The sequence below is a fragment of the Scomber japonicus genome, chromosome 2 (genome assembly GCF_027409825.1).
Source record: "Scomber japonicus isolate fScoJap1 chromosome 2, fScoJap1.pri, whole genome shotgun sequence".
NCBI lineage: Eukaryota > Metazoa > Chordata > Actinopteri > Scombriformes > Scombridae > Scomber > Scomber japonicus.
Genome location: NC_070579.1, coordinates 19893419 through 19908797, shown reverse-complemented (window position 1 = coordinate 19908797; position 15379 = coordinate 19893419). Strand labels below are relative to the sequence as shown.

At 37.3% G+C, this 15379-nt stretch overlaps 2 protein-coding genes across 2 annotated transcripts; one reads left to right on the top strand and one right to left on the bottom strand.

Annotated features, from left to right (window-relative positions):
* Positions 1 to 2382: 2382 nt before the first annotated feature.
* Positions 2383 to 3459, top strand: LOC128370971 (5-hydroxytryptamine receptor 4). The gene has a single exon (XM_053331158.1). The coding sequence runs from the start codon at positions 2383 to 2385 to the stop codon at positions 3457 to 3459; it is 1077 nt and encodes a 358-aa protein (XP_053187133.1).
* A 4108-nt stretch (positions 3460 to 7567) lies between these two features.
* Positions 7568 to 14950, bottom strand: adra1d (adrenoceptor alpha 1D). The gene is made up of 2 exons (XM_053331109.1): positions 13918 to 14950; positions 7568 to 9005 (listed from the first exon to the last, which is right to left on the bottom strand). The coding sequence occupies exons 1-2, from the start codon at positions 14873 to 14875 to the stop codon at positions 8455 to 8457; spliced, it is 1509 nt and encodes a 502-aa protein (XP_053187084.1). The 5' UTR covers positions 14876 to 14950; the 3' UTR covers positions 7568 to 8454.
* Positions 14951 to 15379: the final 429 nt, after the last annotated feature.

Sequence of the window (15379 nt, the reverse complement as noted above, 5' to 3'; positions counted from 1 at the left end):
CATGAAAGGGATGATCTGTGCTGTTTCGGGGGTATGTACAAAGAAGTTGCAATGAAATGAAAAACTAAATATGTACTTTATAAAGTGACAGGATCTAACCTCTTTCTCTAGTGTTATAGAGTAAAGTTATTATAAATATATTCCTATAAGCATCACAGTCTCCTCACCTTCTGAGCTAGTCTGATCAGACTTGGCTATGGTTTTCATGGCCATTTAATATAGCCTTAAAATTGTTAGACAGCCTTCCAAACCAGATGCATACATAATTGTCAAAAGCCTTTAGGAATTGCACAAATGATTGTATGATATTTCAAATGGACATATACAGACGCTGGTCTCTTTATGTTGTCAACAAGTCACAACAATGGCTGGTGGCTCTGTCATCAGGAAATTACAAATTGTAAGTACCTTGGCTGCTGTTCCTACAGTCATTTGAGTAGGCAGGGGAGTTGGCAGCAGACTGTATTTTGTTACCATGATTATTGTTGCATGCGTTCATTACAGCCCACCTCTCCCATCCCTCTCGTATGTAAAACCAAGGTTGACAGACCTATGATACCGACATGAGGACAGACGATCTTCTCTCTTCTGTACAGGTGAGTGTCATTGTTAGCACATTTCAGTTAATCTCTTTTATGTGAACAAATTACGAACCTTTGTTTAAAACTGAATTCTAAAAATTGTATCTAAAATGCATCAATAATTTGCTGTAGAAACTGAGCTGTTATTGATAGAATTAGATGGAAAGATGCACAATTTTACTGAATGTAAGATAATTTAAATGTGCCTTTTTGTCGGAGTTGCAGTCACTACATGCAAATTAACATTTGGATATCTGATATTATATATTATATTATTATAATACATGTATATGTGTACATCAATATCTTACCAATCAAATTGTTTTCTCTAGTATTGCTACATTGCTAAACCAAATGTACCATTAGGAATGCTTTTTATTTATGGCAAAACTAATACATGGTTGTTATTAATTGAATTAATTATTATTTTTATTTAAAGGTGTCAAATATGGCATATGACAAGGAAACACTTGGCAAAGCTTTGGCACTAATATCACATTAATTATTGCTAATCATGAATTTGCTCACATCGATGAGTTTGAGTCAGCTGATCATGTAAATCACCAGACTGAAACTAAGTAGAGGATTTTGGGATAACAGGAGAGATGACAGATCATACAAAATCAACAAATTTGAATACAGTTGTGTAGTTGTGGCAGATGTGATGCTTTCTAATATTAACAGAAAGATTAGACGGATGAAGGGGAGCAGTGGCATGTGCGAGGGGGTGCGGTGTTGAGATGATTGATCCCCTTCTTCTTTGAAGAGGGCAGTGGCAGAGTAAAGGACACTTTATCTACATATGTCAAAAGCCTTTGAGTTAATCACAACAGAAACTAATGCATATAAATAAGACTTTCAAAACTGGATTGGTTTGGCAGGATCTATATTTATTGACTGAGTTTAAATTAATTCTTCCATTTTTAACTTTATTGATGTTGATAGCCAAGAAGACGAGGGTCGGTTCATTGAAACATGTCTACAAACCAAACACTTTTTTTTTTCTTCTCAGCATCACATCCCCGTCACCACTGCACAGTCCCTGTGGGGTTCATTAAAATGTAGTTCAAGTCAGCTGGAACATCTGGTCCCTGTTCAAAAGACGGGCACTGGAAATGTAATATGATTCTGTTCACTACAATCATTCTCTTTGTGTTCTGTTGTGTAATACTGTAATATGCAATGCATCAATGAGTGCCTAAAATTAATTATTGCTTAATTGATCTTAAAGGCACAATATTTAAAAATGTAATTATTTCCAAAAACTTTTAATAAATTCCAATACATATTGTGGTAATATGGTGGGTCCAAATTCCTAAATACTTCTTACAGGAAAATAATTATCATGATTTGTGATCCAACAGACCTAATGACAGCTGACTCATTTGAAGAATCCCCTGCCTCCAAGCCACTCAAAACATTATCTGACACTTGAGAGCATTTAGACAACATACTCATCATTCTCCTCACACTACCAAGATCTATGTTGATAAAAAGAACATCTGGTTTTGCTCACCACATCAAGCAAGGAGACGGCATTTTGTATAACACAACCACACCAGAACAAGGACTTTCCAGGCCAACAGTCTCTTGTGATTTCAACTTAAGTTTACAGTCTAGAGATTAACTGCCATGGAGCAGCAATTGAGTCTGAAACAAACAGAAACCTGCATGGTTTTATAATTTTTCTGTTAATGTACCATAGAAGAGTGCTTTGAAATGCTTCACTTACTCCAAAGTCAGACCTTAACTGTCATTATTTACAACTCTATCTGTGTGTTTTGACAGGTTTGATTAGACCATGGATAACAGCAGCTTGGGATTGCACCATGATGCTAATGCATCTCTTCAGACTGAACTTCAGTCCTGTACTACACTGAGGAATCAGGCTTCTCGCATTTTTCTGTATGGCTTCTTCTCTATAGGCATTGTTTGCACAGTGGTGGGCAACTTCCTAGTGGTCTTGTCCATTGCTTACTTCAAGCAGTTGCAGTCACCCACAAACTCCTTCGTCATGTCCCTGGCTGTGGCTGACTGCCTTGTTGGCCTGGTAGTGATGCCATATAGTATGATTCGGACCGTAGAAGGGTGCTGGTACTTTGGTGTCCTTTTTTGTAAGCTTCATTCTAGCCTAGATGTCATGCTCTGCACTGCCTCCATATTCCATCTCAGCTGTATTGCCTTTGACCGCTATTACGCTGTCTGCAACCCACTAGTTTACTCCTTAAAGATGTCCCACAATCGTGTAATTCTCCTCATTGTCGTATGTTGGGCTGTTCCAATGCTCATTTCCTTTGGTCCCATAATGCTAGATCTCCATATTGCCGGTGTGAACATCCTGCTCCCTGAAAACGTATGTGTCTTCTTGGTCAATCGCATTTATGCTGTCATGGCTTCCTTGGTAGCCTTCTACCTGCCTATGGCGACTATGTTGGTGGCCTACTGGAAGATCTTCAAAGCTGCCAAACGACAGGCCAGGCAGATCAGCGCCATGGAAAGCCAGATGGCTGCTGGAGTGGGCAAAGACTCGAGCAAGAAACAACGACATAGGAATACCATGAAGAGAGAGGGAAAGGCAGCAAAAACTTTAGGTATCATTATGGGAGTTTTCCTAATCTTCTGGATGCCCTTCTTTACAGTCAACATTGTGGACCCTTTCATTGAATACAGCACGGAGGTGGTCATCTGGGATATATTTTTGTGGCTAGGATATATCAACTCATCCCTAAATCCCTTCCTGTATGGTTTTTTTAACCGTTCCTTCCGTAGGGCGTTCCTCATGTTCATGGGCTGTAGAGTATGCCTGCCTGGATCCTCCCCTGGGATGGACCTATCGCATACTAGGAAAGAGGCCAATGAACGTGCAGATCAACCATAAAATAAAGATTATATTTGTATATTCTGTGTGGGAGTGGAATGACCAGGGAATAATAATATTCCAACCACATAATTTTACTAAAAGCATGGAAAAATATGTTTGAATTAAGAATAATTATTATTAGGATTTATTATTGAGGTGGGACTACCACCAACCATGCCTTCAATTAATGATGTATGAAATCACCTATATTACCTCCATGTAAAAGCCAGGTGCCTGTGGCCCAAACTTTTTGTGACAGAAAAAGAGAAAGAACAGCTTTTTCCAGCATTTCATTTTTAGTAATTGAGCCTTGGATTATGTCCATCTGTTGCCTTTAGAAGATCAGTTACCGAATGTTTTAGATGAAAATCTAACCAACAGCAGGAACAGTTTTGCAGGGAGGCCATCAACCTGCCAGTCACAGTGCATGCTTATGTTATATTTTCTACAGCACACTGATGACTCTATGTTAAATGAGAATAATCCAATCTACTGCTACACCTGTATATAGCTACAATCCAAACTGTTGTATAACCCTTTGGAGAGTTTCCTTGAATACTTATTCTGGAACAGTAGAAGAGAAATGTGACTAACAAACTGAAAACAGGACCAAGAGGATGAAATAGCGATGACTTAACATGATTGATTTCCTTCAACCTACATAGTGATGAGGAAACAACATCAGAGAGGTGTCTAATACTTCATTGGGACGACAAAACTTGATCTCAGATCAATATCTTACTGATAGTATTAAGAATCAAGAAAATTATTGAATGGCAAATAAAGTATTAAATGACACTTCCAGCATGATCACCAAATGTTCTATATTACAGAGCTTGAACTCCCAATCTATCTTTGATCATATAAATTAAATACATGATAAGAGATCCAATTTATGAAAAGAGATGACAATTAAAACAGTGGATTATTTACAAACATTACTGAAGTAGATAAACTTTTAACATATTGGAAAATATTGTGACTTAGATGTAATTGTTGTCCATCTGCTTATTAAACTGTTTTGTTTGTTTGTCTGAGTCTATCTTCTATGTGCATTTTGCAAGTATAGGAGCAGTCATGGGTGCAGCTGTAGGACAGGTGGCAGCTTTGGGGAGGGCTAAGGAGTGAAATGTGATTCCAGGGAATGGACATGACAGCTTACTTCATCAAAATCAAATGCTACACACTTTTTATACACTACCAAAGACACATTAAAAATTAGCCTCAATCCACCAAGATGACAAATGACCAATAACCATATTTATTACTTATTTTGTGCAAAGGTAAATTAACACCACATCAAATACAGTACTGTGCCCCTGTGTGTGGTGTTTACACTGCCCTATAGACTCTAAAGACCCCTAGCTACTCTTATGTTTATGACTAATGTAAAATCTGGTATTGTGACAGCTGTTGGCCAGCTGCAGGCATGGCGAGCAATGTTGCACTCTTGAAAACTTAACTTCACAGTAAGCAGTGCAGCAGAAGCTATCTGCCCTGTGTTATTTAGTGTTTATTTAGCCGTGTGTTATTTGAAAACTACTCATGGACTACTAAACTAATAAATAATTTTGACATTTAAATATAAACATCTTCAATGTGCTTTTGCTAGATATGGCAGAAAGTGTAATTGCTTTAAGTGCTGTTCACACAAACCCACTTTGTGAGACATAAGTAAGACAAAATTAGAAAAACTAGTGCTTATGGCTCTTGTGTATAGCAAAATAAAATATAACTCCAGGAGTCACGCATTCATTTCGGCCATACTAAGAATACAAAAAGTAGTATTAGGCCTCAAGCTGTTGTGACAAAGTAGCAGGTGGTGGATGATTGAGTGCATGTGTGTGTATGTGTGAAGGTGTGCTCTTATCTTTGATTTTGTTTGTTTTTTGTTTATCATAACACTTTTTTTTAATATACACCATACCTCATCTTTTTAAAAATACAATATGAAAATGAGGTGTGTGTGTATATACACATACAAATGTGTGTGTGTGTGTGTGTGTGTGTGTGTGTGTGTGTGTGTGTGTGTACGTCCAGAAATCATTTATATTTTGATTATGGAATGTTTGATGGCAAGATACTGATCATTAAACAAACATTATGTACTGTACAAGTCTGTTTCAAATTTTGTGGATATTAAATATTCAACAGTATTATCATCATTATTATTATTGTTATGAAGAGCAACTGATGTTGTGGAAATATAACATAATATAAGAAAATATTATAGAAAGTTAGTTCTAAACATTTTTCAGGATCTTCTGACAACAGGTCAGTGTTGGCTTCATGTATAGAACTGCTGGTGTTTTGCTCAGCATGAGATACATCAGTTTTTGCTATAATGAGGTATATGATTTTTAACAACATACCTGATCTTGAGCTTGATGGAACATTTTGAAGTTCATCACTGTTCACTTTAGACTGAACCATACCAAACATACATCCAATGTGTAAACCAATTTCCGCTGTTTGGAAACTTTCACTGTCTTCCTTTATTTGCACCTGCCATTGACTTTTTGCATTGATGCACTGCATTGAAGTTTGGGGTAGTTTTCTATATACTGTAGTAGTAGCACATAGTGTTAAATCAAACTACTAATTCTAAACTTACACACATGCTGTTGTATTTTGAAACAGCATTATGGGGCTCCATCAGTCCAGCATCGGGGGTGGGTTTTTGCCACTTTTACTCAGAGCAGTTATTCAGCTTGTTTTGTAATCCTCCTCCCTAAAGATGTGATTTTAAATATATACTGTTTTAGTATCAACTTTAGTTTTCTAATTGCATGGTTTCATGGTGGAATGATGCTAAAAATAGGAAGAAATTGATTTTTATTAGTCTCAATAGTCTCTCACCTACTCTTTGCTTAACATTAATCCATTCCCAAAATCCCAATCACAGTATTACGTTAGTTATTTCTATATTTTTGTGAGATTTGTTTGACCAGCCTTGTTTTGATCCTCTACTGACTATAATACTAGAGGGTTGCACAAATACAAATGCAAACTAATTTAAAAAGCTAAAAAGTTTTGCTGAAAACTTGTTTAAAACTGCAACTGCAGCCATCCTGTTCCCTGGCCATCTCAGACAGAGTTCACCTTGAGTTTCTATTATAACAATTGATTTTAACCTGTTGCCATGCCATCTGACAAAAAGAAGAGCATGGGGACAAATATTGTAGTTCACTGAACAGTGAAAGTGGAAAAAGCTTTTTTTTTTAAATAAACATTAGTAACTTATTGAAACTTGATGTGTTTTTGGCTTCACTCATCTTGTAACTCATCTTATAACTTAGTCCTGCAAGACACTGCAAGATACCAGACACCCAGAATGCATAACAAATTATCCCTTTAAAAGATAGTCAAGAACCAGACAGCTATGTGCAAATAATGTCTATCTACAGTCTGTTTATTAGCTCTAAGCCACCCGTCAAAATCTATTTTTGTTAACCCAGCGCCAGCACTGTCAGAATGCAATTAGTCAAGGCAGTGGCTGTCTCTTTGGTTTGCTCGTTTGCCTTGTGAAACAGTGGGAATTTAATCAACATATTGCAAAATGAACCAGTAACTTTACCACTTGATTTAGAAAATAGTTATGTTTGTGTTTCAAGCCTATTTTCATTTTGTTTCTTTTATATGAATATAGCTATTTGCTATTTGAATAGTATATACTAATTAGACCCTTCTCTTTTTCCTATTCCCGGGTATTTTTTAATTCTGTCATGTTTTACTGGAAATTATTACAAATGAAAAATAATAAAGTAAAAAATAATCTGTTTGACATTCCCCTAAGTCATGAAAACATTTGAGTAAACTCATGGTGGAATGAGGCTAATAACAGGAAGCAATTGAGATGTATTAGTCTTGATAGAGTGGCTTTCTCTCACTCTCTTTCTATCCCTCTCTCTTGTTCTCTTTCTGTGTTTCTCGACATTGCATCCAGCTCCAGCCTCACTCCACATGAAAAACAGCCTATTTTCGCTTCCCAAAAGCATACGGTTGACCCAAAGGACATAACACAACTTAAACCAATAGTGACATCTGCTGGATGGGGCAGATTTCAAGAAAGCCTTACTATCATTTAAATGAAAACTATGAATATTGGCTTAACTTCTTTTTTTCTCCCTTTTTATTTTGCTTTTCATTTGACATAAACAAACATAACATCAGAAAAAACAAAAGAAGCATGTTCATTTCACATTAGCACTAACTTGGCGATGCAAATTACAGTTAGGTGGGCCAAGTATATGTATGGATTTGTATTTGAACAAGTGAACATGTCAGTCGGAAGAAGTCAAGTTATAAATCCAACACTTATAATAAATACTGTGCAGCACTTTAATTTGTAGCTGGCTCCTTATCTTTACAATGCCTTGTCAAAACAAAATGATAGATGAAGTATCATAATTCATTCTAACATATTACATTTGATTAATTTCAGACATTTTAGCAACAACAGAAATTGCTCTCATGATTTTAATGTCCCTTTGTTACAGCCTCAAAACTTTTGTTTTTTGTTTGGGTACAGTTGTGTGATTCATTTATTTTTTAATCAGCTGAATCACAGTCATCACACAGTGTCAGATGGCTAATAAAAACATGGAGACTGCCTGACATAAATGTAAAGAAAGAATAATAATAATGATAAAGATGTCAAAAGTGCATACACAGATGAAATGTAGGCCAAGGAGCACCAACACACAGTGCTTCCAAGTACCAGCGGTAAAATAAAGCCCAAGGAGCTGGCTACTTTTGTGTCCACTTCCAAAAACACAGCTTTAAGCTGTTCACAAGACTTTTCATCTAAATAAACACGATGGTCATGAGGGATTGATAAAAAGATTTAGTCCTGTTTATGCTGGGCTCAAGCCATCATTCTTGGTCCACAACTTTGATCGAGCTTTGATTCTCAGATATTTTGTGAGCACAAAATTACGTCCTATCAGTCTGTCTTACATGTTGGTCCAACATGGCTCTTTGAAAATAAATAAAACATTCTCTGGTGCCCCTCTAAATGTCAGTCTCTTTCAGGCCATAACATTCTGCCAGATCATAGAACTGATAACTGCTCTGCTCACAGGCATTGTAAATCCCCATAGAGACTGTGTCGACTATTTCAATCCGGCCCACTGCAGGTGTGGCACCTTTTCCCGTCCCTCCCTTGATTTTATTTGACAGATTGTTCACTTTCTCTTTGAGCTGGAAGGAGGACTTTTCCAGCGGTGGAAACAGGTTCCATCTCTTGAAACTTAGCGAGCGCCCTTTCCCCTTGTGTAACAAAGAGCTGCCACAGGATTCATGCACAGTATAGCCAGGTTTATATTCTCCTCTCTGATCCCTTGTCATTCCCCTGACAGCTGTCCGCCACCTTTGGTCGTAGAAGCGACGCAGGACCCTCCGTCTGTGGTGACACTGGCACCTGAGGAGCCGAGTGAAAGCCCGCTGGAACTCTTTAATGGAGCAGGGGTAAATCATGGGGTTTATGCAGCTGTTGAAGTAGCCCAGCCAAAAGACCACTTTGAACACAGTTTCAGATGGCTTCAGTGACGGGAAGAAGGAACCTGGAAGGAGATAGATTCATTAGGAATATTTGTGAGTATAAATACACTGTTTATACACACCATAAAAGTACAAAATATTGTTTTCTATGTTAGCCATCATCAATTGTATTATTAACATCTGTGCTTTACCCATTGTGACATGTCAAAATGTCCTGTGTGAAGACAGTCTAGTATTCTATGTATAAACATTTTTCAGCACTCTGATAGTATGATAGACACAGTTTAATTTGTCAATGATTTATTGAGCAGAAGTAGCTGTGTTGATGTGCTGTTGTCTTGTGATCTCTTAAATTATTTATATTGATGCATGCTTGTTTCATATTGACCAGGCTGCTAACAAAGCAAATCTCTGAGCCTGTATAAGGGGAAACTTGTTGTAATGTTTCATGTGAGATGGAGTCAGCCCAGATTCAGTGTTACATTACTTAATTCATAGACACATGAATCCTGCCATGGACAAATGTTAAATACCCCCTCTTCAATTTTCCTCAGGATGATGGAGCATGGAAATTTACCTAAAGCCAATTTCAAATCAATAAAGTTTTGTGGAGTAAACATAGATGAAAACATACATGTTTGAGATAAAAGGTCCTTTTTTCATTTCCTTATACTTGCAAAGGCAATTTGCTATGGCATGCTGTTTTTCATGGAATGTTGCCTTTTCCTATTTCTTTATAGTTTTTTTGTATTGCTAGGCTTGAGTTGACCCTGGACACAGAGGAAATATATCACAGTGCTAATGTCAGGTCTGTGTTGCCTGATCCCAGAAGTCCCATTTCATTTCAGTTCAGGTAATACAATGAAATAGCTGAAATGGTTTGTGATTGTCAAAGTACTGGTTTCATGCTGTTTTGACATCAGCTACCAAATGCAAACCGGAAGCTTTCATCATTTACTCAGAGAAAAAAACTTCAAACTGTTCTTGCCTTGTGAATAATATAGCAGAGGTCTGAGCCTTGAAACTCTTCTGCAATATGTACTAGGTGTGTAGCATACTTTGCCTTTTGGTCTGACTCAACATTAAAGATTAAGATGAATAAAGTGATTAAAGGAAGTGATGGTCTCCAATGAGTCTTATTACTGGAATGACATGACCTTAATTACTGACAGAAAGTGATTCACTGCTATGACGCACTACCACAATACCATGACAACAGGTAATATTTTTATTTATTTATTAATTTTTTAACTCTATAGTGTCCACAAGATATTTGCAATTTTGAATCCTTTGTGAGGATGTAACGTTTTAAAAGTTCACACTGTGCTCATATCCTTGTACAAATCATAAAGCCAGACAGCAATTAATACTTCATTTTGAAATCCATCAAGGCATCTGGGGACCTGATGCCTTTTCTCTAACAAACCTTTAGGATTTGAGCAGACACAATCTTGATCAGTCCTCAGGTACAGAGTTTAGGGAATTATCTTTTTGACATTTAATATTCTGTGTGAAGGTCAACATGCTTGGGTTTTTAAAACTCACAATATATGGCCACTAAGGACTATTCTATAGTTCAGTGAATACACCCAGGGCTTTTCAAACCATAGTGGCATAATAATACAAAAACCTACTATTAATATTTAGTAACAGTTGAATATTTACTACAATTATAGCAAAGCAAAAATGAAGAAGCTTCAGGTTGCTTTAATGATGCATTCAGAATCATGCTTAAAGTAATATGTTTCTAACAATGTCCCCACCACTAATGCTTTGCTGAGGATTTTAATATAACAATTCATGGTTTGGTTAAATTAATCAAAAACTAAAGTCATAATGGCATTAGTCCAGCTTACACTGTATCTGTACTGTCTTGTCCTTGTATTCTCTTGTGTTTTATTCTATTTTATTTTTAGTGTATTGATATGGACCTGTGGATGCATCAGAAATAATGTCTCTTATTCTTTTTCTTCTTCTAATAGCAATTGTAACTGCAATTATTACAATAGATATCCTCAAAACAAGGAAAGAAAACATGTGTACTTCAGCTGATGAACAAGTATAATGCACACAGATGAAGACCACATAAAACAAATTGTATCAATCAAAGCACGGGCATAGTGATCAAGTGTAACTGAAGTAATAAAAAAGTTAATTATGCTATTAATTTCAATGCATAAATTGTTGTTGTGATGACAGGAGGTCTCTAATTACACATTCACTGTGAAACCAGATCATCACTCTAGTGCAAGTGTATTGTTTGATAATTCATAAATACACAATACCTTTGAAACACAGAGGTCAAGTGTGTAGATATTATTATTATTTTAACAGAATTAATGTACAGTTTAACTGTTTGGATTTATGGAAGCAATGTTATTGCTATAATGCATGTTGTGAAGAATCAAAGATAAATATACATTGTTAGACCATTCATTCTAAAAGGCTCATTCTATATTCTCTGTGCAATATTGTTTTGTTTTGTGTTGCATCCATTACTTGGAGAAAGAATGCATTTGAAGTAAATTTGACAAGATTTCTCGTTATTAAATCAGTTTCTGGCGATAAAAAAACAACTTTATTCATGAATCTGGTGCACTAATATACGCAAATGGTGTGTTAGGGCACTCTCACTGGACTTTCAAATGAGTCAGACTACTCTCTAAATTTGCATCATCACAGAGAAAGGGCCTGGCTGGCATAAGAGGTGCTAAAAATTGCATGTCTGTCTCTTAGCTCAATAATTCATTAATGATGTGTTCCTACAACGTACCAATGTCAAGTATGGATGAGCAGCAGCATAAATTGTGTGTTGTGAGTGTTCCACCTGTATCAATCACTCAGAAAACCCCATTGGAATGAGTCCAACAACACTGTGAAACTTTGCTGTTCCCTGTGGGGACTACTTCCTCCAGGGAGGTCACAGTTTGGGGTCAAATTGCAGAACAATATGTCAAAAACTTCCACAACTTCTGGAGGGATTCAAGAGTTCAGATGATTTCCAGAAAGGAGCTTAAATCCCTAAAAATGCAATCAATCATTTAAATTAAATCTATAAGATACTATATATAAACTACAAATTGGACTATAAATTAGGGACCTTTAACATCTACCAAGAATCAAACATTTAAAAGAAAGTATGTAATATATCATTAAATCTATTTTTTGTCTTTCATTTAGCAGAGTTCCTTTTTCATTTGTATTTTGGATAATGTAGTGCCACACTGAGAGTCATTTCACAAGGTCAGGTAGTTGAATCTGATCACTATCATATCATTTAATATATGATAGTGCTAATGAAAATGATGTCATATAAAATCAGTTGCAAAGTCATGTTTCAAGTTACCTTTGTTGTCTCCTTGTTTGCCCCTGATCCGTATGCTGTGACTAAGACTTCCTGATACAAATAAACTTGCCCTTTTCACTTCCACTGACTGCATGAATAAAGTGATTAGCAGCACACGTTCAATGTCTTGCACCTTTTCTCTCCCTGCAGGGTTTTTTCTCTAATCACTATACATTCTTTAAATTTAGATGTACAGCAAGAATGTGAGTGCTACCTCTAATAAAATACTAGCCATTTGTTCATAATGACTTCAGTTATGTGGAATATATGCCCATGAAAATCCATTAGCACCCCTATAAGTCTCTCTCTCTCTCTTTCTCTCTCTCTCTCTCTCTCTCTCTCTCTCTTTCTGTGTGTGTGTGTGTGTGTGTGTGTGTGTGAGAGAGAGAGAGAGAGAGTGTGTATCCTAACACTACTACTTTCTGTAAGTGCAGCCTTACATACATTTTGCACCCTTCAGTTTAATTTATGTATAGCCATAATGACTTGCATTGGCCATCCCCACTGTAGGGCCCTTTCAACCATCTGCAGCGATTAGTGAATGGCTGTATTTATTTATTTGCGCTCCACTCTATGTCCTATATATATGTATATATATATATGTCCTATACTTTCAATACAGGGTCTTATTTTAGAGCTAGTCTCAACATTAACACCTTAACACCTTATTCTACAATGCATTGTGTGTGTGTGTGTGTGTGTGTGTGTGTGTGTGTGTGTGTGTGTGTGTGTGTGTGTGTGTGTGTATTGTCAAGACTTTCAGGTTGCATTTAATTTCACTCCAAATAAAGTAGACCTTTAACAAAACACTAACCTAACAAGAACAGTGTCTTTGCATCATAAGTGTATATTTCTATGTGGTACTCTTACTAAAACGGGTACACTGTTACTGTTGGGCAGCTGTGATGTTTGCAGGGTGCTGGAAACATTTCTTTTTAGCGTGCACATTACTGAAGAATGCCAGTCTATTATTGCTGCTCTTGTATAAATTGGATAAGAGCCATCTGATAAAATTGACCCGCAGAAAAATTACAGGCATGAAAACAATCCACATTAAAAGTCGTGTTGCTATTGCAGACATTTTCTGACCGAAACTGTTTTTACTGTAATCACGAGATAACAATCTTAGTTTTTTTTTATAGATAGTATGTTTTTAATTCCCAAAAATAAACAGCGAATGGACTTTTTTGTTTTCTGATATGCCCTTAATCTTACTGCAGCCTACAGGCTTTCTTAAAAATAAGTTTGTTGGTTGAATTCTGGCATGCGTTTGCAGTCCACTGCTGCCAGGGTTGCAGTAAATTATCAGGATTTACTGCTAATTACTCGAAAATGTTCTATTCAATCCCAGTGACGTGATTGCATTAATTATTACAGCCAAGCTAAATATATCTCGTATTCCTGCAAACGATTTATATCCACATTACTATCAGCTCAGTGTTGAGAATCACACATTCAAATAGGCGACAGAAATTGAAGTTGTGTGAGATTTATTGATTTATTTTTTTAATTTGCTCTTTTGATGCTCTAGAGAACTACTATGTAACAATGTTCATTTGCACAAAACGCACGGTAGCGCATTTTACGCAGTGCCACAGTGAACAGACATATAAAGTTATAGGACCTACCCATGGGTAGAAGGAAGAAAAAGGGTAGCCAACACAGGATGAACATCCCCACGACGATGGCGAGGGTTTTAGCAGCTTTTTTCTCCCTGGAAAACTTCATCAGCCGCACAGATAGCGAACTTCGAAACGGGTGGTTTTTGTTGCTCTTTGAGCTGTCCGGACGCGCATCCTCCAGCACGCTGCGACAGTGTATCCGAAGGACCACTTCCATCGACTTATTTCTCTCTCGTTTGACACCCGCTTCTAAACTCTTAGTAGTCCTGCGGGCCACCACATAGACCCTAAAATACATGATGAGAATGACCATGAGCGGGAGGTAGAAAGAGAAGAGCGAGGAGAAGAGCGCGTATCCCGGTTCCTCTGTGATCTTGCAGATGCTCTCATCGACAGGCGGTGGTTCCTTCCATCCCAGCAGCGGTCCGACAGAGATAACAGTGGATGATACCCAAACTATGATTAAAATAGCCACTGCCTTCCTCTCTGTCATTATACTGGGGTATTTAAGACAGTGTTTCACACCTATGTACCGGTCGATGGAGATGATGCAGAGGCTGAGGATGGATGCGGTACAGCAGAGCACATCCACCGCTGCCCAAATGTTACAGAAAACACGGCCAAACACCCAGCATCCCAACACTTCCAAAGACGCAGAGAAAGGCAGCACAATAATACTCAACAGCAGGTCTGCCATAGCTAAATTGACAATGAAATAGTTTGTGACAGTCTGTAAATGTTTATTACACACCACAGACAGGATAACCAAAATGTTCCCAACAATTGCCACCAAAATAAAAACGGAGAGAAATATCCCAACCCCGACAACCTGTGAGTCCAATGTGAAGTTCCTGCACGTCGTGTTGCTGTTGTTGGGAAATATATGATCCAAAACAGATCCATTGAAAGCTTCAGTGAAATAGATCCCATAGTTGCTTTCGTTCCTCAAGCTAGAGTCTGTCATTTTGAAACGCCATAAAGAGAACTTTAGAGTAAGTTCAATGAGGAAAGCAGTGTGTTGGGCATTATTTCAGTCTCATTTGCGTTCTCGTCCCACCAAAAAAAAAAATCAAGTGGGTGTCCTCGCAGTCAAAATTTTCCACGGGAAATTGACCAAACGAAGAATGCTATTTACAGAAATAAAAGAATAGCCCCTGTAGATTGAGGGAAATGGATTCAGGATTAAGTCTTTTTTTTAACAAGAGAAGAATTCAACGCAATAAATAGTGTTGGTATTAGGTTCTGGAGGACGTAAAAGTAAATCAAATAGCCTAAATATGGCTTCATCGTTCCTTGCGCTGGTTTTCCACTGGTGGCATCCTTTCTAACAACTCACTGATCACAGAGTCAGAGCTGGTACAGCAGGTCTGAACCTACAGCTCCACCCACACGTCAAATATTTACTGTTGTGTTCACTGTCTCCACAAGAGAGCGTACCTCTAAATCTGGTCAACAAGTCCATATGGCA

Coding starts and splice junctions, on each gene's coding strand:
- adra1d (XM_053331109.1), bottom strand. CDS start 14,875: ATGACAGACTCTAGCTTGAGGAACGAAAGCAACTATGGGATCTATTTC. Junction 9,006..13,917: donor TTTCTTCCTTCTACCCATGG/GTAGGTCCTATA, acceptor ATCTCCTTCCAG/GTTCCTTCTTCCCGTCACTG.
- LOC128370971 (XM_053331158.1), top strand. CDS start 2,383: ATGGATAACAGCAGCTTGGGATTGCACCATGATGCTAATGCATCTCTT.